This window comes from Phocoena sinus, chromosome 4 (assembly GCF_008692025.1).
Source record: "Phocoena sinus isolate mPhoSin1 chromosome 4, mPhoSin1.pri, whole genome shotgun sequence".
Lineage (NCBI taxonomy): Eukaryota > Metazoa > Chordata > Mammalia > Artiodactyla > Phocoenidae > Phocoena > Phocoena sinus.
In genome coordinates, this window is record NC_045766.1 from 37,853,654 (window position 1) to 37,880,156 (window position 26,503).

At 36.7% G+C, this 26,503-nt stretch overlaps 1 protein-coding gene and 1 pseudogene across 2 annotated transcripts in view; one reads left to right on the plus strand and one right to left on the minus strand.

Moving 5' to 3' along the window:
• The window catches only part of RSRC1 (arginine and serine rich coiled-coil 1), a 464,476-nt gene that overhangs the window by 108,086 nt on the left and 329,887 nt on the right, over positions 1–26,503 (plus strand). For both annotated transcript variants that reach the window (XM_032631166.1, XM_032631165.1), the window contains exon 4: positions 20,046–20,219. In XM_032631166.1, the coding sequence (XP_032487057.1) occupies positions 20,046–20,219 (174 nt within the window). The remainder of the gene's footprint in view (positions 1–20,045; positions 20,220–26,503) is intronic.
• LOC116753112 lies at positions 6,773–8,030 on the minus strand (annotated as a pseudogene).

Here is a 26,503-nt window from a genome sequence, read left to right on the forward strand (position 1 = left end):
CTTCCCAGACCGGGGCATGAACCCATGTTCCCTGCATCGGCAGGCGGACTCTCAACCACTGCGCCACCAGGGAAGCCCGTAGCCTACACATTTTTGATGTGCCATATTTTAGTTTTCATTCAGTTTAAATAAAACTGTGACTTCATTTTTCCCATGGGTTATATAGAAATATGTTACTTAATTTCCAAACATTTGGAGGCTTTTCTAGTTGTCCTTTATTTTTCTTATTTTCTTCTCTGTAGTTAGAGAACACAATCTGAAAGACCTTTCAACTTTGAAATGTGTTGAGATTAGCTTTATGGCCCATCATAAGATTTATTTTAGGAAATATTACAGATACACTTGATTAAAAAGGTTAAATAGGTGAATTTAACCATTTGTTCTAATCTTCTATATCTTTACTTTTTTTTTTCCATTTAAAACCTGCTTATTTTATCAGTTACTAAGAGAGCTCACAGACAGCTCTTGATTGTAGATTTGTCTGTTTTTCATCAAGTTCTACCAGCTTCTGCTTTATATATTTTGAGGCTCTGTAAATAAGTGTATGCAAATTCAGGATAGTTTTATATTCTTTTTGGAGTGACCTTTTCATGAAAGTCTCTATTTCTAGAAATATTTCTTACTTTGAAATGATGTTTCAGATCATGTATAATGTTGATGTAATTTCACCATCTTTTTGTTAGTGCTTGTATGATATCTTTTTCTTTTCTTTTACTTTCAAACTTTCTGTTTTTATTTTTAACATGTTCATTTTGAAAGCTTGCTATAGTTTTTTTTTTTTCAGTCTGACAGTCTTTTTCCTTCAGTTGTATCATTTAGTCTATTTATGTTTATTGATTCCTGTTATATTTGGATTTAAATCTTCCATCTTATTCTTTGTTTTCTATATATCTAATCCATTTTTTTCTTTTTTCTACTTTCTTACCTTCTTTGGACTACTTTTATTAGCTTGTTAGCTTACTTTCTTTTTTTGTTTTTATTGAAGTATAGATGAATTACAGTGTTGTGTTAATGACTGCTGTACAGTAAAGTGACTCAGTTATACATATATATTTTTTTTCATATTCTATTCCATTAGCATTTATCACAGGATATTGAATACAGTTCCCTGTGCTATACAGTAGGACCTTGTTGTTTATCCATTATATATAATATCAGTTTGCATCTGCTAATCCCAAACTCCCAATCCATCCCTCTCCCACCTCCCTAGCTTAGTTTCTTTTAATTTTGCTTTGAGTGCTTAACCTAGAAATTGTAGCATGTCCTTGACTTTAGTAAGTCTAACATAAATAAGTACTTTTGTCACTTTTTTTCTTGTAGTTTTGGTAGTTAAGGATAGCTTAACTAGGTGTAACATTGTGAGCACACGTTTTCCCCCTTGAGCTCCTCAAGGAAAATTAAAGCCATTTTTTTGTTGTGTATCTCACAGTTGAGCAGACTGATGCCAACTTGACTTTCTTTATATCAACTTGATCAGTGTTCTTTTTCCTTTATCATTAATGTGCAGTAACTTCATCAGGATCTATCTCAGAGTTGATTGTGGTTAATCCATTTCCCCATATATACAGTGGATCCTTTCTACATGTAGATTCTTTTAGTTCCAAAAGTGTCTTTGGATTATGATTGTAATAGTTCTCTTACCTTGTGTTTTCTTCTTCTGGAGCCTTAGTGAGGTTTGATGTTCATTGTCTGCCTTGTCTATTACTTACTTCTTGTCCTTTCTACTAATTTTATTGTATTTAAAAAATTTTTGGGGGGACTTCCCTGGTGGCGCAATGGTTAAGAATCCACCTGCCAATGCAGGGGACACGTTTGATCCCCGGTCTGGGTATATCCCACATGCCACAGAGCATTGAAGCCCGTGTGCCACAACTACTGAGCCTGCGCTCTACAGCCCACAAGCCACAACTACTGAACCTGCGCACCTAGAGCCCGTGCTCTGCCACAAGAGAAGCCACCACAGTGAGAAGCCTGTGCACTGCAACGAAGAGTAGCCCCCGCTCGCAGCAACTAGAGAAAGTCTGCGTGCAGCAACGAAGACCCAATGCAGCCAAAAATAAATAATTAATTAAAAATTTTTTATTGGAGTATAGTTGATTTACAATGTTGTGTTAGTTTCAGGTGTACAGCCAAGTGAAACAGTTATACATATATCCACTCTTTTTTAGATTCCTTTCCCATACAGGCCATTACAGAGTATTGAGTAGAGTTCCCTATGTTATACAGTAGGTCCTTATTAGTTACCTATTTTATATATAGTAATGTGTATATGTCAGTCTAAATCTCCCAATTTATCCCCCCCTTACCCCCTGGTAACCATAACTTTGGTTTCTACATCTGTAACTCTGTTTCTGTTTTGTACATAAGTTCATTTATACCATTTTTTTAGATTCCACATATAAGTGATTTCATATGATATTTGTCTTTCTCTGTCTGACTTCACTCAGTGTGACAATCTCTAGGTCCATCCATGTTGCTGCAAGTGGCATTATTTCATTCTTTTTTATGGCTGAGTGATATTCTACTGTATATATGTACCACATTTTCTTTATCCATTCCTCTGTTGATGGACATTTAGGTTGCTTCCATGTCCTGACTATTGTGGATAGTGCTGCAGTGAACATTGGGGTACATGTCTCTTTTGAATTATGGTTTTCTCTGGATATATGCCCAGGAGTGGGATTGCTGGATCATATGGTAGCTCTATTTTTAGTTTTTTTTTTTTTTTTTTTTGCGGTACGCGGGCCTCTCACTGTTGTGGCTTCTCCTGTTGCGGAACACAGGCTCTGGACGCGCAGGCTCAGTGGCCATGGCTCACGGGCCCAGCCACTCTGTGGCATGTGGGATCTTCCCAGACCAGGGCACGAACCCGTGTCCTCTACATCGGCAGGTAGACTCTCAACCACTGCGCCACCATGGAAGCCCTATTTGTAGGTTTTTAAGGAACCTCCATACTGTTCTCCATAGTGGCTGTACCAATTTACATTCCCACCAACAGAGCAAGAGGGTTCCCTTTTCTCCACACCCTCTCCAGCATTTATTGTTTGTAGATATTTTGATGATGGCCATTCTGACCAGCATAAGGTGATACCTCATTGTAGTTTTGATTTGCATTTCTGTAATAACTAGTGACGTTGAGCATCTTTTCATGTGTTTTTTAGTGATCTGTATGTCTTCTTTGGAGACATGTCTGTTTAGATCTTCTGCCCATTTTTTGATTGGGTTGTTTGTTATTTTGATATTGAGCTCAGTAATTTTGGAGATTAATCCTTTGTCTGTTGTTGCATTTGCAAATATTTTCTCCCATTCTGAGGGTTGTCTTTTTGTTTTGTTTATGGTTTCCTTTGCTGTGCAAAAGCTTTTAAGTTTCATTAGGTCCCATTTGTTTATTTTTAATTACTTTTTTTTAAAGTTTCTTTTTCTTGGCTCTTTTATCAGTAATGCCTATGTTTCTTATTATATGCTGTGTTTAATTAATGTTGGAATGTTATGTTATAGTCTCTTCTTCACTTTTTGTGTTGTGTATTTGTATCACCTGACAAATTTGGTTCCAACTTTGATTCATTTCTCATAGTTGCTTTGTATGGATGATAGATTCATTTTTATTTTTTTTGGCCACACAGTGCGGCTCTCAGGATCTTAGTTCCCTGGCCAGGGATTGAACCTGAGCCCTTGGCAGTGAGAGCTGGAGTCCTAACTACTGGTCTTCCAGGGAATTCCCTAGATTCTTTTTTGTTGTTGTTCATGATAATGTTCAGAATTTTCCTGGGTTGGCAGTAACAGACAATTCAATTGATGGACTGAAGGTTTTGGGTGACTTGCAAGATTTCTTGAATGACACTGCACTATTATTAATTCAGTGAGGTGGAGTTTCTTTAATAAATGGGAAACTATGGGAAAAGCCAGGTCTGTTTTCAGATCCTTTGATGTCATCTTGTTTTTACAGAGCCCTGAGCTTCAGCCCCTTGATTTTTAGTTTTCTTTTACCACCAAGCTACCAGTGGACACTTCCCTTTTCAAAAGTGTATCTCTGTCCTAGAGTGTAGGTCCTTTTAAAAAATCCCCCTTGTTGTTATGGTTTTAGTTCAATTTCGGTTGGGGACAAAAGTAGATGTGTGAGTTCAAAATGTCATCTTGACATAGAATCCATGTTAGTTTATTCAATGTAAGAATATTAAGTATAATTTTAATTGTAGTTTTATTTTATGGTAAATGTAGTCTTTATTTTATAGTACTCTACTTAAGAGACTATTTGAAGTATTGTAGTTATTGTTTTTGAAAGATAAAATATTAGGATATTTATTTTGATTACATGTGTTAGAACTTATTAGCCAATTAAGAAACTTGACAAATTGGTTTTTGAGGGCAGTAATTCATTTTATTCAGGGATGTTATGGTGATTCTTCCTATTCTGTAGATATTGAAAGCATTTATCTGGTATAATAGGACATCTTGCTGTCCATTTATTGCTTATATATTGTGTGTTCTAGAGTGCCACATTTTTTATCAAATGTTTCTTTGCTTATAATATATCTCCATATTGGCTTTGGTACTCTAGAGACTTCTAGAGTGATTTATCAGAAACATATTTATTTAAGGAATGAGGGAAAAATAACATTCTAAATTTTAGTATAGTTTCTTTGACTTTTTTGTTTGTCTGGTCAGAGTAGGAAATCTCTTTACTCTTTACTTTGTTCTTAGTGGAGAGCCTTCAAATATGTAATTAAATTTACTTAATAAAGTAAATGGGGTTGTTCATAGTCTAGGAAGTGAGTTTTACTCAGAATTGTTTGAAGTAATTCTCATGACTGAAAAGAAGTCAGCAGCTTAATTCATTTAAAATCTGTATTTGATTTTGTGGTCCTTTTTACAGCCTTTAATAATGTTGCAAAAACTGTGTTTTGGCTTTGCTATCTTTTCCCTATTTATTCTCTTCAGAGTCATTTTTTCCTTCTTATAGCCTATAAACGAAGTTGAGGTCTACAATATGAGAATTGAAATAATCAATATTAAGACATTGCTGTGATATTTTAAAACTTATTACTTTCTTTCAATTTGACATCATGGGTAACTTAAATTATAGATCTGCTATTGCTGTCTAGGTCATTGAGCCACATCAGCAACATTTATAAAAGAATATTCCAGACTGGCATGTGTTGCTTGTATGGAGACATAATGAGCAGAATATTTTTGGAGAGTGGTAGGCATATGTTTTCAGTGGAATCTTTGTGTTAGGGAAAACCATGAGATGAGTTTGGAGATAATTGAGTTTATTTCAGGTATCAGGTAAGTTGGGAGGAGTAGAGATTAGGAAAGTAGTTGCTGTTGGGAGAGTGAGGCAGATAGTAATTGATAGAAGGCCTCTAATTGTGGTATTTAGCTTTGCTATGATGGTGATAGAGTGATCCTACTTTTTGGTTTCTCTGGGACAGAGCCAATTTAGGCCTGTTGTCCTTATGTTATAGTGCCTTCCTGGACGCTAAAAAAAAAATCCCCTTTTATTTTCCAAAGGCTTGGATGATAGGTGATACGATTTCCATGTTAGTAGCAAACTGGTGAAGATCATGCATGTATTTGGCTGCTGAGGGTTTCCTGTGGAGAAGATGATAATCTTTAACCAAGATTATTATTATTTACCTTCCTATATAAAAGAAATATATTGAAAGTTAAGTAATCCTTATGCCAGCCTTAAGATTTTAAAGGTCTATCAGAATCAGAATACTTCTCTTTACTGGATTAGCTGTGGTATGAGAGAAACATTTCATATTCTTTGAATCAGATTTTACTCATTCATTTAGATTAGCGCATCCCACAGTTACTTCTTTCTCATTGCCTGCCTACTCCCAAATCACCTGTCTGCTATCTCACAATTCACTGGTATTATTATTTAATCTTTATATTAACCCTGAAAGGTAGTTATTATCAACACTTTGTAGATGAGGAAACAGATGCCCAGAGAGGAAATAACTTGTTTGAGGACACCATTATATGAGAATTTCTTTATATTTTAACTTAATACTTCTGTAGCTTTGGATATATTAAGAGCATATACATTTAATTTTTAAGATACAGTGAAAACATGATTTTACTAAAATCTACCTTATCTGTAATCCACAAATGATTGCACATTTTGTCCAACAGTATATTTTTCTTAGTAACAAACCACTAAGAAATGAGCTTACTTCAAAGTTTTATTTAAAAAAAAGAAGCTCTTAGGGATTTGTTGTTAGAGTTTAAACTAATATTTAACTCTTTGTCTTTTGTTACACTGTATTTTCACTGGTTAAGTGAAAAAGTAATTGCCAGAATCATAATGTAGAACCAAATTAAGATAACATAATGTGTGTGTGTGTGTGTGTGTGTGTATATACTGTATATGTAGTGGCTCTGATTATCACAAAAAAGGCCCCCTTCATTTTTATTGTTACTTTCTTTTAATCAGAAAACTTTAGTCTGATTGATTATTTTTCAGAGATTTTAGAATAATCTGTTAAAATTTTTACATATCCACATATAATAAAAGATTTCATTAAAAATGAATAGATAATGTCTGTGAGGGCAATAAATTATTGATAAATTAAAACTTTATTTTATGTGGAAAGAAGCATGTGTCAAAATTGAGAGGGAGTAGTCAAAGAGAAAATGAAGGAAATTTAACCTGTGTAAATTAGTATAATAAACCCATGTTGACATTCCTAGCAATAAATATTGTAACTTCTCAAAATCGCATATTAAAAAAAAAGTTTGTGATCTAATGATACAGTGTTGCTCTTCACTCACTGAATGAACCAGCTAAGGATGAAAGAAGACAGAACATACTACCAGTGAAATCCATATAATTCTCTTCAAGCCCTACATATGTCCTAAGTACCCAGGACTAGTTCATGTGATCTCTTTATCCACAGGCTTTATTTATTTAGGTAATTTGTGTTTGTGCTTTTCTTTTTTGCTTGATCAGTCTAGCTGGCGATTTACCAAATTTGTTGATATTCTAGTGGAACCAGGTTTTGGCTTTGTTAATTTTCTTTATTGCTTTCTATTCCATTGATTTTTGCTCTTTAATGTTTCCTTTCTTCTACTTACTTTGGATATACTTTGCTCTTCTTAGTCTAGCTTCTTAAGATGGAACCTTAGGTAATTGGTTTTAGACTTTTCTTCTTTTCTAATATAAACATCTAAAGCTATAAATTTCCCTCTAAACATTGCATTAGTTACATCACACAAATTCAAATACGCTATATTTTTATTGCCTTTCAGTTCAAAATATTTTCTAATTTTTTTGTGATTTCTTACTGTACTCATGATTTATTAAGAAGTGTATTATTTAATTTCTACACTTTTGGGTTTTTTCTGTATGTTTTATTGTTACTGAATTCTAATTTAACTCTCTTGTGGTCCGATAAAGATTTTGTATGATTTCTACTTTTGAACTGACCCTTTGATCATCATGAAGTATCCATTTTTATTTGGGGTAATACTCCTAGTTTCTGAGTGTCTAGGATGATACTTTATTTGATATTAATATATTCATTCCAGCCATTTTTGTTTACATGATATATCTAATTTTAGCCATTTACTTTCAACCTGTGTCTATATTTAAAGTGCATATCTTGTAGATAGCTTATATTTGTGTGTTGCTTTTTAATTTATTTGGACAGGCTTTGACTTTTTTTTCCCTTTCTCAAACAAAAGATCTCACATATTTATTACTGGACCAACCTACTAGTGCAGAAACATAGAAACAAAGAGAAAGATCATTTTCCCAATAAAACGCACCCAACTGTCCAGATAGTAGTGTATGCTTTCAGAGTGATAGGGTAAGATGTAAGTGACTTTCATACAGCATAAATATTTGTGCCATCTCTTGTGTGATTTAGACAGACCCAGCTTGGTTCTTCTCCAGTGTCTCATTGTGGAGGTGTACTCGATTTATTACTTGTTTTCATCTGAATCCATTGGGGAATAGGACAATTCTACTTTTGTTTCTTGGCCAGGAATTGCTCAATCCTGAAAGTCTTCTGAGAAGACATGTGAGCCTTTCCAGCCTCCTTTTGGATTAATGAATATTTTTAAGTATTTTCTTTTAGTTCATCTTTTGACTTTTTAGCTATATTTCTTTGCATTTCATTTCTTTTTTTTCCTTTAAGTGGCTACTGTAAGGGTTACATATATGCCATTACGATTCAGTACTTTAAGTATGTTTCAGTGTACTTAGAGTTACTGTTTCACTGTTCACGCGAAGTGTAAAAGCTTTCTAACTGTGTAGGTTAATTTACGTGCTCCATACTTTATTCTGTAGAGATTATATGTATTATATCCACTTTCATTATAAACCCTACAGTAAAATACTGTAATTTTTACTTTAAGTACATATGTATTTTAACTAAAGGGAAGTCATTTTTTATATTTACCCATATATTTACCATTTCTAGTGGCCTTCATTTCCTTTCTAAAGGTCCAAGTTTCCATCATTTATCATTCTCTTTAGCCTGAAAAACTTACTTTAGTACGTACTTTAATGCATATTATTAACTATTGATGATTATGTTTTACTTTTCCTTTATCTCAAAAAGGTCTTTGATTTACTTTTTTTTAACATCTTCATTGGAGTATAATTGCTTTACAATGTTGTGTTAGTTTCTGCTGTATAACAAAGTGAATCAGCTACATGTATACATATATCCCCATATCCCCTCCCTCTTGCAGTTCCTTCCCATCCTCCCTATCCCACCCCTCTAGGTGGTCACAAAGCACCAAGCTGATCTCCCCACGCTATGCAGCTGCTTCCCACTAGCTATCTGTTTTACATTTGGTAGTGTATGTATGTCAATTCTACTCTCTCGCTTCGCCCCAGCTTACCCTTCTCCCTCCCCATGTCCTCAAGTCCATTCTCTATGTTGGCATCTTTATTCCTGTACTGACTCTAGGTTCATGAGAAACATTTTTTGTTTTTTTTATTAGATTCCATATATATGTGTTAACATATGGTATTTGTTTTTCTCTTTCTGACTTACTTCACTCTGTATGACAGACTCTAGGTCCATCCACCTGACTACAAATAACTCAATTTCATTTCTTTTTATAGCTAAGTAATATTCCATTGTATGTATGTGCCACATCTTCTTTATCCATTCATCTGTCGATGGACACTTAGGTTGCTTCCATGTCCTGGCTATTGTAAATAGAGCTGCAATGAACATTTTGGTACATGACTCTTTTTGAATTATGGTTTTCTCAGGGTATATGCCCAGTAGTGGGATTGCTGGGTCATATGGTAGTTCTATTTGTAGTTTTTTAAGGAACCTCCATACTGTTCTCCATAGTGGCTCTAACACTTTACATTCCCACCAACAGTGCAAGAGGGTTCCCTTTTCTCCATACCCTCTCCAGCATTTATTGTTTCTAGATTTTTTGATGATGGCCATTCTGACTGGTGTGAGATGATACCTCATTGTAGTTTTGATTTGCATCTCTCTAATAATTAGTGACGTTGAGCATCCTTTCATGTGTTTGTTGGTAATCTGTATATCTTCTTTAGAGAAATGTCTATTTAGGCCTTCTGTCCATTTTTGGATTGGGTTGTTTTTTTGATATTGAGCTACGTGAGCTGCTTGTAAATTTTGGAGATTAATCTGTTGTCAGTTGCTTCATTTGCAAATATTTTCTCCCATTCTGAGGGTTGTCTTTTTGTCTTGTTTATGGTTTCCTTTGCTGTGCAAAAGCTTTTAAGTTTCATTAGGTCCCATTTCTCTATTTTTGCTTTTATTTCCATTTCTCTAGGAGGTGGGTCAAAAAGGATCTTGCTCTGATTTATGTCATAGAGTTTTCTGCCTATGTTTTCCTCTAAGGGTTTTATAGTGTCTGGCCTTACATTTAGGTCTTTAATCCATTTTGAGTTTATTTTTGTGTATGGTGTTAGGAAGACTGTGACTATTAATACCATAGTCAAGCTGATGAAAACTAAAGATAAAGCGAAATCTTGAAAGTGTTCAGAGAAAAAATGGACACATTACATACAAAAGAACAATGACATGAATTACTGCTGGCTTCTCATAAGAAACAATGACAATCAGAAGACAGTGGAACAAAATTCTTAATATGGTGAAAGAAAAAAAAAATCAACCCAGAATTTTATAACCAACAAAAATATCCCTCAAGAAAACAGAAGTAAGTAGAACACTTATTTTTGTAAGTAGAACACTTATTTTTGCTGGGTATAAAATTCTGGGTTGATTTTTTTTTTCTTTCACCATATTAAGAATTTTGTTCCACTGTCTTCTGATTGTCATTGTTTCTTATGAGAAGCCAGCAGTAATTCATGTCATTGTTCTTTTGTATGTAATGTGTCCATTTTTTCTCTGAACACTTTCAAGATTTCGCTTTATCTTTAGTTTTCATCAGCTTGACTATGGATTTACTAATCATGGTCTTCATATTTTTTTTTATTTTATTTTATTTTTTTTTTAAACATCTTTATTGGGGTATAATTGCTTTACAATGGTGTGTTAGTTTCTGCTTTATAACAAAGTGAATCAGCTATACATATACATATGTTCCCATATGTCTTCCCTCTTGCGTCTCCCTCCCTCCCACTCTCCCATCCCACCCTTCCAGGCTGTCACAAAGCACCGAGCTAATATCCCTGTGCCTTGCGGCTGCTTCCCCCCAGCTCTCTACCTTACTACGTTTGTTAGTGTGTATATGTCCATGACTCTCTCTCGCCCTATCAAAACTCACCCCTCCCCCTCCCCATACCCTCAAGTCCGTTCTCCAGTAGGTCTGCGTCTTTATTCCTATCTTACCCCTAGGTTCTTCATGACATTTTTTTCCCTTAAATTCCATATATATGTGTTAGCATACGGTATTTGTCTTTTTCTTTCTGACTTACTTCACTCTGTATGACAGACTCTAGGTCTATCCATCTCATTACAAATAGCTCAATTTCATTTCTTTTTAAGGCTGAGTAATATTCCATTGTGTATATGTGCCACATCTTCTTTATCCATTCATCCGATGATGGGCGCTTAGGTTGTTTCCATGTCCTGGCTACTGTAAATAGAGCTGCAATGAACATTTTGGTACATGACTCTTTTTGAATTTTGGTTTTCTCAGGGTATATGCCAAGTAGTGGGATTGCTGGGTCATATGGTAATTCTATCTGTAGTTTTTTAAGGAACCTCCATACTGTTCTCCACAGTGGCTGAACCAATTCACATTCCCACCAGCAGTGCAAGAGTGTCCCCTTTTCTCCACACCCTCTCCAGCATTTATTGTTTCTAGATTTTTTGATGATGGCCATTCTGACTGGTGTGAGATGATATCTCATTGTAGTTTTGATTTGCATTTCTCTAATGATTAATGATGTTGAGCATTCTTTCATGTGTTTGTTGGCATTCTGTATATCTTCTTTGGAGAAATGTCTGTTTAGGTCTTCTGCCCATTTTTGGATGGGGTTGTTTGTTTTTTTGTTATTGAGCTGCATGAGCTGCTTGTAAATTTTGGAGATTAATCCTTTGTCAGTTGCTTCATTTGCAAATGTTTTCTCCCATTCTGAGGGTTGTCTTTTGGTCTTGTTTATGGTTTCCTTTGCTGTGCAAAAGCTTTGAAGTTTCATTAGGTCCCATTTGTTTATTTTTGTTTTTATTTCCATTACTCTAGGAGGTGGGTCAGAAAGGATCTTGCTGTGATTTATGTCATAGAGTGTTCTTCCTATGTTTTCTTCTAAGAGTTTGATAGTTTCTGGCCTTACATTTAGGTCTTTAATCCATTTTGAGCTTATTTTTGTGTATGGTGTTAGGGAGTGATCTAATCTCATACTTTTACATGTACCTGTCCAGTTTTCCCAGCACCACTTATTGAAGAGGCTGTCCTTTCTCCACTGTACATTCCTGCCTCCTTTATCAAAGATAAGGTGTCCATATGTGCGTGGGTTTATCTCTGGGCTTTCTATCCTGTTCCACTGATCTATCTTTCTGTTTTTGTGCCAGTACCATACTGTCTTGATTACTGTTGCTTTGTAATATAGTCTGAAGTCAGGGAGCCTTATTCCTCCAGCTCCTTTTTTCGTTCTCAAGATTGCTTTGGCTATTCGGGGTCTTTTGTGTTTCCATACAAATTGCGAAATTTTTTGTTCTAGTTCTGTGAAAAATGCCAGTGGTAGTTTGATAGGGATTGCATTGAATCTGTAGATTGCTTTGGGTAGTAGAGTCATTTTCACAATGTTGATTCTTCCCATCCAGGAACATGGTATATCTCTCCATCTATTTGTATCATCTTTAATTTCTTTCATCAGTGTCTTATAATTTTCTGCATACAGGTCTTTCGTATCCTTAGGTAGGTTTATTCCTAGATATTTTATTCTTTTTGTTGCAATGGTAAATGGGAGTGTTTTCTTGATTTCACTTTCAGATTTTTCATCATTAGTATATAGGAATGCCAGAGATTTCTGTGCATTAATTTTGTATCCTGCTACTTTACCAAATTCATTGATTAGCTCTGGTAGTTTTCTGGTAGCATCTTTAGGATTCTCTATGTATAGTATCATGTCATCTGCAAACAGTGACAGCTTTACTTCTTCTTTTCCGATTTGTATTCCTTTTATTTCCTTTTCTTCTCTGATTGCTGTGGCTAAAACTTCCAAAACTATGTTGAATAAGAGTGGTGAGAGTGGGCAACCTTGTCTTGTTCCTGATCTTAGTGGAAATGCTTTCAGTTTTTCACCATTGAGGATGATGTTTGCTGTGGGCTTGTCATATATGGCTTTTATTATGTTTAGGAAAGTTCCCTCTATGCCTACTTTCTGGAGGGTTTTTATCATAAATGGGTGTTGAATTTTGTCGAAAGCTTTCTCTGCATCTATTGAGATGATCATATGGTTTTTCTCCTTCAATTTGTTAATATGGTTTATCACATTGATAGATTTGCGTATATTGAAGAATCCTTGCATTCCTGGAATAAACCCCACTTGATCATGGTGTATGATCCTTTTAATGTGCTGTTGGATTCTGTTTGCTAGTATTTTGTTGAGGATTCTTGCATCTATGTTCATCAGTGATATTGGCCTGTAGTTTTCTTTCTTTGTGACATCCTTGTCTGGTTTTGGTATCAAGGTGATGGTGGCTTCGTAGAAGGAATTTGGGAGTGTTCCTCCCTCTGCTATATTTTGGAAGAGTTTGAGAAGGATAGGTGTTAGCTCTTCTCTAAACGTTTGATAGAATTCACCTGTGAAGCCATCTGGTCCTGGGCTTTTGTTTGTTGGAAGGTTTTTAATCACAGTTTCAATTTCAGTGCTTGTGATTGGTCTGTTCATATTTTCTGTTTGTTCCTGATTCAGTCTTGGCAGGTTGTGCATTTCTAAGAATTTGTCCATTTCTTCCAGATTGTCCATTTTATTGGCATAGAGTTGCTTGTAGTAATCTCTCATGATCTTTTTTATTTCTGCAGTGTCAGTTGTTACTTCTCCTTTTTCATTTCTAATTCTATTGATTTGAGTCTTCTCCCTTTTTTTCTTGATGAGTCTGGCTAGTGGTTTATCTATTTTGTTTATCTTCTCAAAGAACCAGCTTTTAGTTTTATTGATCTTTGCTATTGTTTCCTTCATTTCTTTTTCATTTATTTCTGATCTGATTTTTATGATTTCTTTCCTTCTGCTAGCTTTGGGGTTTTTTTGTTCTTCTTTCTCTAATTGCTTGAGGTGCAAGGTTAGGTTGTTTATTCGAGATGTTTCCTGCTTCTTAAGGTGGGCTTGTATTGCTATAAACTTCCCCCTTAGAACTGCTTTTGCTGCATCCCATAGGTTTTGGGTCGTTGTGTCTCCATTGTCATTTGTTTCTAGGTATTTTTTTATTTCCTCTTTGATTTCTTCAGTGATCACTTCATTATTAAGTAGTGTATTGTTTAGCCTCCATGTGTTTGTATTTTTTAAAGATCTTTTCCTGTAATTGATATCTAGTCTCATGGCGTTGTGGTCGGAAAAGATACTTGATACAATTTCAGTTTTCTTAAATTTACCAAGGCTTGATTTGTGACCCAAGATATGATCTATCCTGGAGAATGTTCCATGAGCACTTGAGAAAAATGTGTATTCTGTTGTTTTTGGATGGAGTATCCTATAAATATCAATTAAGTCCATCTTGTTTAATGTATCATTTAAAGCTTGTGTTTCCTTATTTATTTTCATTTTGGATGATCTGTCCATGGGTGAAAGTGGGGTGTTAAAGTCCCCTACTATGAATGTGTTACTGTTGATCTCCCCTTTTATGGTTGTTAGTATTTGCCTTATGTATTGAGGTGCTCCTATGTTGGGTGCATAAATATTTACAATTGTTATATCTTCTTCTTGGATCGATCCCTTGATCATTATGTAGTGTCCTTCTTTTAATAGTCCTTATTTTAAAGTCTATTTTGTCTGATACGAGAATTGCTACTCCAGCTTTCTTTTGGTTTCCATTTGCATGGAATATCTTTTTCCATCCCCTTACTTTCAGTCTGTATGTGTCTCTAGTTCTGAAGTGGGTCTCTTGTAGACAGCATATATAAGGGTCTTGTTTTTGTATCCATTCAGCCAATCTGTGTCTTTTGGTGGGAGCATTTAGTCCATTTACATTTAAGGTAATTATCGATATGTATGTTCCTATTTCCATTTTATATATTGTTTTGGGTTCGCTACTATAGGTCATTTCCTTCTCTTGTGTTTCGTGTCTAGAGAAGTTCCTTTAGCATTTGTTGTAAAGCTGGTTTGGTGGTGCTGAACTCTCTCAGCTTTTGCTTGTCTGTAAAGGTTTTAATTTCTCCATCAAATGTGAATGAGATCCTTGCTGGGTAGAGTAGTCTTGGTTGCAGGCTATTCTCCTTCAGCACTTTCAGTATGTCCTGCCACTCCCTTCTGGCTTGTAGTGTTTCTGCTGAGAGATCAGCTGTTAACCTTATGGGGATTCCCTTGTGTGTTATTTGTTGTTTTTCCCTTCCTGCTTTTAATATGCTTTGTTTGTATTTAATTTTTGACAGTTTGATTAATATGTGTCTTGGCGTGTTTCTCCTTGTATTTATCCTGTATGGGACCCTCTGTGCTTCCTGGACTTGATTAACTATTTCCTTTCCCATATTAGGGAAGTTTTCAACTATAATCTCTTCAAATATTTTCTCAGTCCCTTTCTTTCTTTCTTCTTCTTCTGGAACCCCTATAATTCGAATGTTGGTGCGTTTCATGTTGTCCCAGAGGTCTCTGAGACTGTCCTCAGTTCTTTTCATTCTTTTTTCTTTATTCTGCTCTGCAGTAGTTATTTCCACTACTTTATCTTCCAGGTCACTTATCCGTTCTTCTGCCTCAGTTATTCTGCTATTGATCCTATCTAGAGTGATTTTAATTTCATTTATTGCATTGTTCATCGTTCTTGTTTCATCTTTAGTTCTTGTAGGTCCTTGTTAACTGTTTCTTGCATTTTGTCCATTCTACTTCCAAGATTTCGGATCATCCTTACTATCATTATTCTGAATTCTTTTTCAGGTAGATTGCCTATTTCCTCTTCATTTGTTAGGTCTGGTGGGTTTTTATCTTGCTCCTTCATCTGCTGTGTGTTTTTCTGTCTTCTCATTTTGCTTATCTTACTGTGTTTGGGGTCTCCTTTTGGCAGGCTGCACTTTCGTAGTTCCCGTTGTTTTTGATGTCTGTCTCCAGTGGCTAAGGTTGTTTCAGCGGGTTGTGTAGGCTTCCTGGTGGAGGGGACTAGTGCCTGTGTTGTGCTGGATGAGGCTGGATCTTGTCTCTCTAGTGGGCAGGTTCACGTCTGGTGGTGTGTTTTGGGGTGTCTGTGGCCTTATTATGATTTTAGGCAGCCTCTCTGCTAATGGGTGGGGTTGTGTTCCTGTTTTGCTAGTTGTTTGGCATAGGTTGTCCAGCACTGTGGCTTGCTGGTCGTTGAGTGAAGCTGGGTGCTGGTGTTAAGATGGAGGTCTCTGGGATATTTCCACCGTTTAATATTATGTGGAGCTGGGAGGTCTCTTGTTGACCAGTGTCCTGAAGTTGGCTCTCCTACCTCAGAGGCAGAGCCCTGACTCCTGGCTGGAGCACCAAGAGCCTTTCATCCACACAGCTCAGAATAAAAGGGAGAAAAAGTAGGGAGAATTAGTAGAAGTATGAGTAAAGAAAGAAGGAAAGGAGGAAAGGAAGGAAGGAAGGAAGAAAGAAGCAAAGAAGGAAAGAAAGGAGGGAGGGAGGGAGAGAGGAAGGAAGGAAGGATGGAAAGAAGGAAAAAAGACAGAAAGAAAGATGATACAGTAAAAATAAAATAAAGTATAATATAGTTATTGAATTAAAAAATATTGAGAAAAAAAAAAAAAGGGACGGATAGAACCTTAGGACAAATGTTGGAAGCAAAGCTATACAGAGAAAATCTTACACAGAAGCAAACACATACACCTTCACAAAAAGAGGTGAAGGGGGAAAAATTATAAATCCTGCTCCCTGAGACCACCTCCTCAATTTGGGGTGATTCGTTGTCTAAAGGAGGGAAGGAAGGAAGGAAAGAAAGAAAGAACGAAGGTAAAGTATAATAAAGTTATTACAATTAAACTTAATTATTAAGAAAAAGAATTTTTTAAAAAAAGTCATGGACGGATAGAGCCCTAGGACAAATGGTGGAAGCAAGAGTATACAGACAGGATCTCACACAGAAGCATACACGTACACATTCACAAAAAGAGGAAAAGGGAAAAAAATCATAGATCTCGCTCCTAAATTCCACCTCTTCAATTTGGGATCATTCCTTGTCTATTCAGGTATTCCACAGATGCAGGGTATATCAAGTTGATTGTGGAGCTTTAATCCGCTGCTTCTGTGGCTGCTGGGAGAGATTTCCCTTTCTCTTCTTTGTTCTCACAGCTCACAGGAGCTCATCTTTGGATTTGGCCCTGCCTCTGCGTGTAGGTCGCTGGAGGGCGTCTGTTTTTTCGCTCAGACAGGACGGGGTTAAAGGAGCCGCTGATTCGGGGCCTCCGGCTCACTCAGGCCGGGGGTTGGGGGATGGGGGTAGGAGGGGCACTACGTGCGGGGCGGGCCTGCGGCTGCAGAGGCAGCGTGACGTTGCGGCAGAGGCCGGCGTGATGTTGCACCAGCCTGAGACCCGCCGTGCGTACTCCCGGGGAAGTTGTCCCTGGATCCCGGGAACCTGGCAGTGGCGGGCTGCACAGGCTCCGCGGAAGAGGGGTGTGGAGAGTGACCTGTGCTCGCACACAGGCCCCTTGGTGGCGGCAGCAGCAGCCTTAGCGTCTCCCGCCCGTCTCTGGGGTCCGCGGTTTTAGCCGCGGCTCACGCCCGTCTCTGGGGTTTGCGCTTTCAGCCGCGGCTCGCACCCGTCTCGGGGGCTCGCGCCCTCAGCCGCGGCTCGCGCCCGTCTCTGTGGTTCGCGCTTTTAGCCGCGGCTCGCGCCCGTCTCTGGAGTTCCTTTAAGCAGCTCTCTTAAACCCCTCTCCTCGCGCACCAGGAAACAAAGAGGGAAGAAAAAGTCTCTTGCCTCTTCGGCCGGTGCAGGCTTTTCCCCGAACTCCCTCCCGGCTAGTCGTGGTGCACTAACCCCTTCAGGCTATGTTCAAGCCGCCAACCCCAGTCCTCTCCCTGAGCTCCGTCCAAAACCAAAACCCGAGCCTCAGCTCGCAGCCCCGCCCGCCCCGGCGGGTGAGCAGACAAGCCACTCGGGCTGGTGAGTGCCGGTCAGCACCGATCGTCTGTGCAGGAATCTCCCCGCTTTGCCCTCCGCACCCGTCGCTGTGCACTACTCCGCGGTCCCGAAACTCCCCCCTCTGCCTCCCGCAGTCTCCGCCCGCGGAGGGGTTTCCTAGTGTGTGGAAACTTTTCCTCCTTCACAGCTCCCTCCCACTGGTGCAGGTGCCGTCCTTATTCTTTTGTCTCTGTTTTTTCTTTTGCCCTACCCAGTTACGTGGGGAGTTTCTTGCCTTTTGGGAGGTCTGAGGTCTTCTGCCAGCCTTCAGTAGGAGTTCTGTAGGAGTTGTTCCACGTGTGGATGTATTTCTGGTGTATCCGTGGGGAGGAAGGCGATCTCCGCGTCTTACTCTTCCGCCATCTTCAAGGTCCCCCCATATTTATTTTGGAGTTAACTAAAGTTATAGAATCTGTACATTTTTTGTTCACTAAATTTGGGGAAATTTTGACCACCACTTAAAAAGAAATTGATTTCTATCTCATCATTTTCTCTACTTATGAGTTTAAATAAACATGTTAGACACTTGAATGTTGTCACACAGATCTTATAGGATCTGTTTTTATTTTCCTTTAACAATCTTTTTTTCCTCTTAGTTCTTCAAATGGGAAAAGTTTGATTTATCTGTTTTCAAGTACACAGATTTTTTTCCCCTCTGTTGCTACCAATCTGCTTCAGATCTCTTTTAGCATAATGGTAATTTCAGATATTGTATTTTTCAGTTACAGAATTTTTTTTTTACTTTTAGTTTGTCTTCTAAAATTTCTTAACATTATATTCATTACAAGCATAGTTATACTTACTACTTTAAAATCCTTGCCTGCTAACTCCAGCATCTGGCTCATCTCAGGGTTGTTCAGTATAGACTATCTTTTCTCACATTTTTCATGTTTCATTGTATACCTAGTAATTGTTTATTTTATCATGGACATGGTGAATGTCATATTTTGAGTACTCTGGATTCTGTTATATTCCTCTGAAGAATATTGATTTTTTGGTTTACTTTTTTTTTAAAGTAGGGAATTAACTTAGTTGAATTAAAATTACAACAATTCAGTCTCTTTCGGGCAGTTGAAATTTTAGTTCAGTTCTTTCGTCCTTAGCTATTTGGAGTTTGCCCTTCACATGCATGATGTAGGGTTCAGCCAGAGATTTGAATAGAGTTTACATCTACAATTTTTGGCTCCTTTAACTGACTCTTTTCCAGGATTTCCCTTTCATTTTCATTTTGTGATGGTTGCCTTGAGTCTTTGTTCTGGGTTTTCAGGCCATAAATTTGAAAGTTTTCTGTTAGAGTTTTAGCTGTCCTGCACGGCACAGACTTAGGCTTGTCCTCAGAAAAGCAACTGATAAAATGGGAAACTTTCTTACTGCTGTTTCTTTTTTCCAAGTGTTGGCATTGGTCATCATTTTTGGTTCATAATCTAATTGCTTGAAATTACATTAAATAAATCAACAGCATATTTATATAGTAAGATTTTGTTCCTTTTTAAGGTTAGTGCCTTCTTTTTGGTCACTATTCAGTGACTTCAGTTAGTTGTTTTTTTATAGTTTCTATAGGATCATCAATCTGGTAGAGGCTTTCTTGTCAATACTGTAAGGTAGGATCTAAAAATCTTTTTTTTTTTTTTTGCGGTATATGGGCCTCTCACCATTGTGGCCTCTCCCACTGCAGAGCACAGGCTCCAGACGCACAGGCTCAGTGGCCATGGCTCACGGGCCCGGCCGCTCCGCGGCATGTGGGATCCTCCCAGACCGGGGCACAAGCCCGTGTCTCCTGCATTGGCAGGCAGACTCCCAACCACCATGCTACCAGGGAAGCCCCTAAAACTCTTTACTTTGTAAAAGCACATAATATATCCTAATACTGTCCTTCATTTTATGCAAAGAATAGCTGGATTATAGTAGAGTAGAGGAATAGTTTTATTCTAACAATTAGAAATAGGAAATTAGGTAGAATCAATATAGAAAGTAGAGATTGTAGGGATAGGGAAGACCCTAATCCTTGCAGATTAGAATATACATTTGGATTTGTTATATTATCTTGGGGAGATTTGAGTAATGAAGATTTGATTTGAACTTTAAGACTTTTTTGATTAAACAAACACTAAACCTTATATTCCTGTAAAGTTGACACATATGTTTCCCTCATGTCATTTAACAGAGTACTTATTCATAAAGAATCATCTTTACATGCTTGCTTCAAACAGTTGTTTAACTGAGTCCTTAACTAAAACTAAATCCTTTTCTTTCAGACAATTTTTAAGGATATTTTTATTTCATAATACAAAATGTACACTAAACGTATATAATGAAATCTACTTACTGTAGGTCCCGATCAAGACCACGTCCACGTTCCCATAGTCGAAGCAGTGAAAGGTCCAGTCACAGAAGAACACGTAGTCGGTCTCGGGATAGAGAACGACGTAAAGGCAGAGATAAGGAGAAAAGAGAAAAGGAAAAGGATAAAGGCAAGGACAAGGAACTACACAGCATCAAACGTGGGTAAGTTGAAGCAGATCTAAAGCAGTGATGACTCCGTGATTCCATAGCAATATTCAAACTAAATTTTCATCTTCTGAGGTTTTTCTAAGATGGAAAAAATAGGAGAATATAGTAGAGAATAAAGAAAGGATAAATCAGAATAATTACCTCAGATTTTTACTGTTCTTCCTTTCTATTCCTGTTTTCATTTAATATTTACAAAACAAATCTTAGAAACAAATAGCACTGTCAAAACTTAGAATGTTAGTAAAGGAAAATTTACATAATTTGTTAGGAAAACTCCATGTTCTTTATCATGAATACAATATTTAAAATTTGAAGACTACTTACAATTAAAGATGTCTGTTAGCTTATTGTAAAACTGTTAGGGGAAAAGGATAAAGATGGAACGAAGGGAGGGAACCACGTGATTTACTGTTGGCTAGACCTCTTTCAGTGTAGAATGAGGACTTGGTCAATATTAAGGTATATGTACGTGTTAGATGAGTGTATGTGCATATGGGACCCAGAATTTATTTTTTCTGGAATTGATATCATTGAAACAGTTATTCTAGTTTTGTCTGTTTGGAGGTTGAAGTCCATTTAAAACAGTTTATTTAATTAGAAGATGTTAAAGTGAAATAAAATCTTGTTTAGTAACTTAAATCTGTGGTCCCTAACCTTTTTGTCACCAGGGACCAGTTTTGTTGAAGACAATTTTTCCATGGACGGGTGTGTGGTGGTGAGGCTGGGGGGATGGTTCAGGTGGTAATGCGAGCCATGGGGAGCGATGGAGAGCGGCAGCTGAAGCTTCGCTAGCTTGCCCACCACTCATCTCCTGCTGTGCAACCTGGTTCCTAACAGGCCGCAGACCGGTATCAGTGGTTGGGGTGGTGGTTGGGGACCCCTGGCTTAAATTACAGCTTCTTGTTTGTTTTATTCCAAACCGACATTGGGATCTTTTATTCTATGAAGTGTTTAGAACATCTTAGAATTTATCCTCTTTTGTTAGTCTTTCAACACCCTATATATGTTCACTCTAATACTTCAATACAGAAGTGTTTATCTTTAGTGTATCACTTTTCAGTGTTAAATTGAAGAGCTTACCAAGATTTTGGATATGGTTCCTTGAGATCTTGATTCTATGAAGAATTAAGTTTATTGAAGGTTATGGGGCTCTTCTCATCCCTCTCTTTTTCACAGTTGTCTGTGTGTTTATTTTTTAATCCAGATTTACAGTGATATTATATAAAACTGCCTGGATTGTTGACTTTTACATATTCTTTGAAATGATAAATTTGTGGTGGATTTTGGGAGAGTGTAACATGATTGTGTGACTTTCTTTCCCTGATTACCCCATAGCCATTAATGTACATTGAGCAGTTGTGGTCCTGAAAAATTCTGAGTTCTTTCTCTAGTTTTAAGGACTGTTGAATGTTATAGGAGACGAGATAGAGTTGGATATCTGGCTTTAAATTTAGGAAACCTGACTTACCCAGAGTTGGTAGAGTGGAGTGAGGATCAGAGGATATGGGGGAAATCTGTTAGTAAAGGGAGAAAGTCAGGAGGATGATAGTTGAAGAGAAGATGTAGAGTAGGTTTTCTAAGAAAACATGGACTAAGAGGATGAATAAATTACATCAGTCAAGGAAATGCTGTGCTCCTTGTTCTTTTTTTCCTCCTCCTTTTGGTTTATACTTTAGATATTACACGACTATGTGAAATGACTATGATTTTTACTGGTCGTTAAATCTTTGCTTTCTACTTCACCAAGTTTTACTTTTTAGAAAGTATTTACACAGTTGTGTGAAGTTGATATTACATAAAGCATTATTTGGGGTATTTTAAAGGTAGGAAAAATGAGAGCATGAATCAAAAGGGAGGTCAGGTGGCTTCAGGAAAGGGTTCCATATGGTGACATTAATTTTGAAGGTCAGCACCAGCTTTACAGGTTAGATTCTGCCATCACTCAGAGCTGATTTTGTTCAAGGGACTGATTACTAGATGACAGGTTCACAAGATAATAATGTTGTATTTGTCATTATTTCTTAAATCTCAACAAAGGCAATGAACAAGGTCAAAACAAGAGGTGTCAGTTGAAGGGCCATGAGTACTGATGCCAAAAAGCTGTGAGTAGCCTGATTTAGTCATCTTCATGGTTTTAGTGGACCATAGTACAGGGTGGTGTTATGTCAATGTGCCCTCCCTTCTGATTAGTGCTAAGGCCACATGAATTCATACCATTTAGTATGATCTGAAATCAGGATTGGGGGGGGGTTGATGTATACATTTAATATGGTAGTATTTATATATGACAGATACACCCCGTTTTGCTCCAGAAATAACTTATATATATTTTTTACAGCTTACATGTTTATTTCCTAAACCTGATCTTTAAGCCATTCAGGGCAGAGCATGGGTCTTATACTCTTTTGTATTACTCAGCGTACCTAATGTACATGGTAGTTTTTCATAAATATTTATTGGGTATTGATCAGATATGCTCATTCATTCATTTGTTCACTTGTTCAGTCAACAACTATTTGTCAAGTATATGTTAGGTAATGGGGACATAACGGCAGTCTAGTCTTACTTGGAGATTTCATGCAGGTGGCAAAATAAGCATATATAGAAGGGAAGTTATATAAGTAATTACAGTAAAATCAGATGAATGTTTCTGTAGGAAACTAACTGTTATGTGTTAGGGTACTTATGGCTATAAGTAACAAAACCTAACTAAACTAGCTTAAACCAAGAGCAGCAAACTTTTTGTGAAGAGCTAGGTAGTAAATAAATTAGGCTTTCTTGGCCATATGTCTCTGTTGCCAACTACTGAACTCTGCCCTTTTAGCATGAAAGCAGCCATAGATAATACTAAATGAGTGGCATGACTGTATTCCAGTAAAGTTTTATACTTTATTTACAAAAATGGGCAGCTGGCTATATTTGCCCATGGGTTTGTAGTTTGTCAATTATATGGCTTAAACAATTAAGTACATTTATTGCTAATATAAGAAAAAGTTCGGAGGTAAGCAGACCTGCGCCCTTTTTATTGTTCCAACAGGCCAGTCTCAGCACATTGGGTTTCATCCTCAGTCTTGACACATTTTGGTTGCAAGATATTTTCATGAACTTTAAGCTGGTTGAGCTAGATTAGTCAGCATGTTAGGGACGGGCTCTCAGAAGAAGCGATGTTTATACACTGAAGGAAGGAAGAGATGGGAAAGAAGGGTGCATGCAAAATGAACTCCATGTGGAAATACTTGGAGGAAAGCAAGGTGGGTATGTCGTATTTGAGAAACTGAAGTCTCGTGGGGATTATTTTAGAGAAGAGGAGGAATAATGATGAGAGAGGTGATTATTGGAGTATATGTTATGCTAAGGAGAGAGTTAATTCTAAAGGTAGTGAGAAGCCAGTGAAATCTCAAGTAGAGTAATTTTATGATCAGGTCTACATAAGGTATGAACAAAATGCTTTACTTACAGTGGACATAATAATAAGCATCTAACATTTAAATATATTTTCTAGGTATCAGAAATTTTGCTAAGCATTATGTATTATCTTATTTAATTTTCATAATAACCTAGTGAAATAGGTGCTTTTATTTTCCCATTTATACAAATGAATACTTGTGATCATAGGGCTTGTAAATAAGTGGCAGAGTTAGTTTTCTAATTCAGGTTCACTGACAACAGCATCTTGACTCTTAATAGTACACTATGTTTATTTCTGTAGTAATCCATGATTATTGATGATGATATATAGTGTTTGAGATCAAGTGATATGCTATTGCTTAAACTTTCCTGGAAAATAGCTAAGGAAAACAGAAAGAATTTTCTGTTCCTTGTTTTCTCTGATCGGGTCAGAAATCTGTCATTAGTAAAAGACTGATTCCTTCTTTTCTTCCTTTCTCTTCCTTACTTTCCCACGTCAGCATTTAATCTGTTTATTTAGAATTACTTTTAATTATATTTAGTAAAACGACAAAACATTTCTAGACCTTATTTAAATGTATTTCTGTGATGGTTTTATTGGATCTTTTGAAATTTTTATTTTTTTTAAGAACACGTGTAGGTGGAGAGAAAGGAAAAAAGATTCACAAATGATTGAATTTGGACTTAGACGTATTAGTTCATTGTGATTGTGTGACTCAATGACAAATATTTTAGCTTGTGCTAAATAACCTAGATGCTTCCTCACATAAGAGAAAATAAAAACTCATGTGATTCTGTTTCTTTATATATAACAATCTTTGTTTTTATCAAACCAGTTTGAAAATATCAATATTTATAAATATTGGTAGAACATAAAGCATACATTTATGAAATATAAAGCAAGGAGAGTAAGTACAATAATGGTAAGGGAATATTTTATAAATTGGGAAAAATAAAAGCAGGAGAGGAAGAAATGCTCAAGCAGGAATTTATGAGCCTAATAATAAGGAACAGCTTTTTTTATTAGCCTTTTGAGAAAAAAGATATAAAATTAGGCAATTCTGAAAAACCTTTTTAAAATAGCAGCTAATTAAGTACAAGTTCTGGAAATTCCTGGAACATTTGAATGATTATAATTAGGATTTGTCTATAATGTCATAAGTTGATCTATATATTTTATAATTTTGCTGAATAAGGGAGGCCTAATATAAACTAGAAGGGTATCAGGAGTTTGTAGGGATTAAAAGGTGCCTTTCCTTACAACACTGAGTGAAAGATTAATATAAGAAAGACACCAACCAAACCTTGTCTTAGATTTTATCAAAAAGGTTTAATGACTTTAATTTTTAATGTTTTACATTTATAAAATTTGGTTTCTAAGAATAATTTTTAAAATACTGATACAGATTTTGTTTGTTTTTATTAGTTCCCCCCCCCAAATTTTTAGAACAAATATTCAGCGTATCATTAGATAATTATATTTCTTTTCTGATGATATGTCTTTGCGATATGAAAACAAATTTTATTAATACTAGAGTTATTAAATTGAAACTGGACATTAACAACATCATTTTAAGCAAGCTTTTATTGAGAGTCAAAAATCAGAAATATGAAACTTGTCATGGCATCTCATAATTACAACTTGGTTTGATGATTGTGAGCATTGTACACCCCATTTGAGTCTTCTGTGGATTAGTATCTTACTGAGCCTTCTTTAGAAACATTTTAATAAAATTCCAAAAAGTATAGTCATCCACTATAAAACATTTTATGGACTTCCTTGAAAAATTAGCTGTGAGTAAATGTCAGTGCCACCAGTGACATTCTACTATTGATTTTAAATCATAGTGCCATCCTTAAGGGTAGAATTTGGATGGATTTGATTTAACTTTATTATTATTTTTAAAATATTTATTTTATTTTTGGCTGCGTCGGGTCTTCACTGTGGCATGCGGGTTGCGGTGTGCAGGATCTTTTTGTTATGGCGTGCAGGCTCTTCCTTGTGGCACACGGGCTTCTCTCTAGTTGTGGCGTGCAGGCTTCTCTCTAGTTGTGGTGTGCGGGTTTTCTCTCTCTAGTTGTGGCACACAGGCTCCAGAGTGCCTGGGCTCTGTAGTTTGTGGCACGTGGACTCTCTAGTTGAGGCACACGGGCTCAGTAGTTGTGACGTGCAGGCTTAGTTGCCCCGCGGCATGTGGGATCTTAGTTCCCTGACCAGGGATTGAACCTGCGTCCCCTGCATTGGAAGGTGGATTCTTTACCACTGGACCACCAGGGAAGTCCCTGATTTAACTTTATTTTCAATCATGATTTAAACCACCAGCCAGGAAAGTTTGGTTTAAAGCAGTTATTGCCTAGTAAAATGCTTTCTTAATTTGAGTAACTTTAGGATTCATCAGGAACCTAATTTAGTATTCCGTAGCCTATTCTCCCCTATGATGTGCTACTGTGAAAGGTTTTCACTTTTATTATATTCTTATTAGCTTTTCAGTAGGTGGATGTTGTACTCAGAAATGTGCCCATCAAGACTTCCGGAATATTTTGCCCAAACACTTGTGTCGTTTATACTTATCTTCCTCATTTCTTTTATATAACTTTCTGAAGCTTGGTACTTTTAGAGAGAGGTTAAGAATTTCCCTCTGGATACAAATTTTGACAACTGAAGGAGTGCTTTTTAGTAGGTAATTGGAGGGGAATGCATTTAAACAGAATTTAAAAATTATTTTGGCCCCATCACATGGCAAGTGGAATTTCCCCAACCAGGGATTGAACCCATGCCCCATGCATTGGAAGTGTGGAGTCTTAACCACTGGACCGCCAGGGAAGTCTTAAATAGAATTTCTTAAATGTGACTCTCACTAAATCATTTG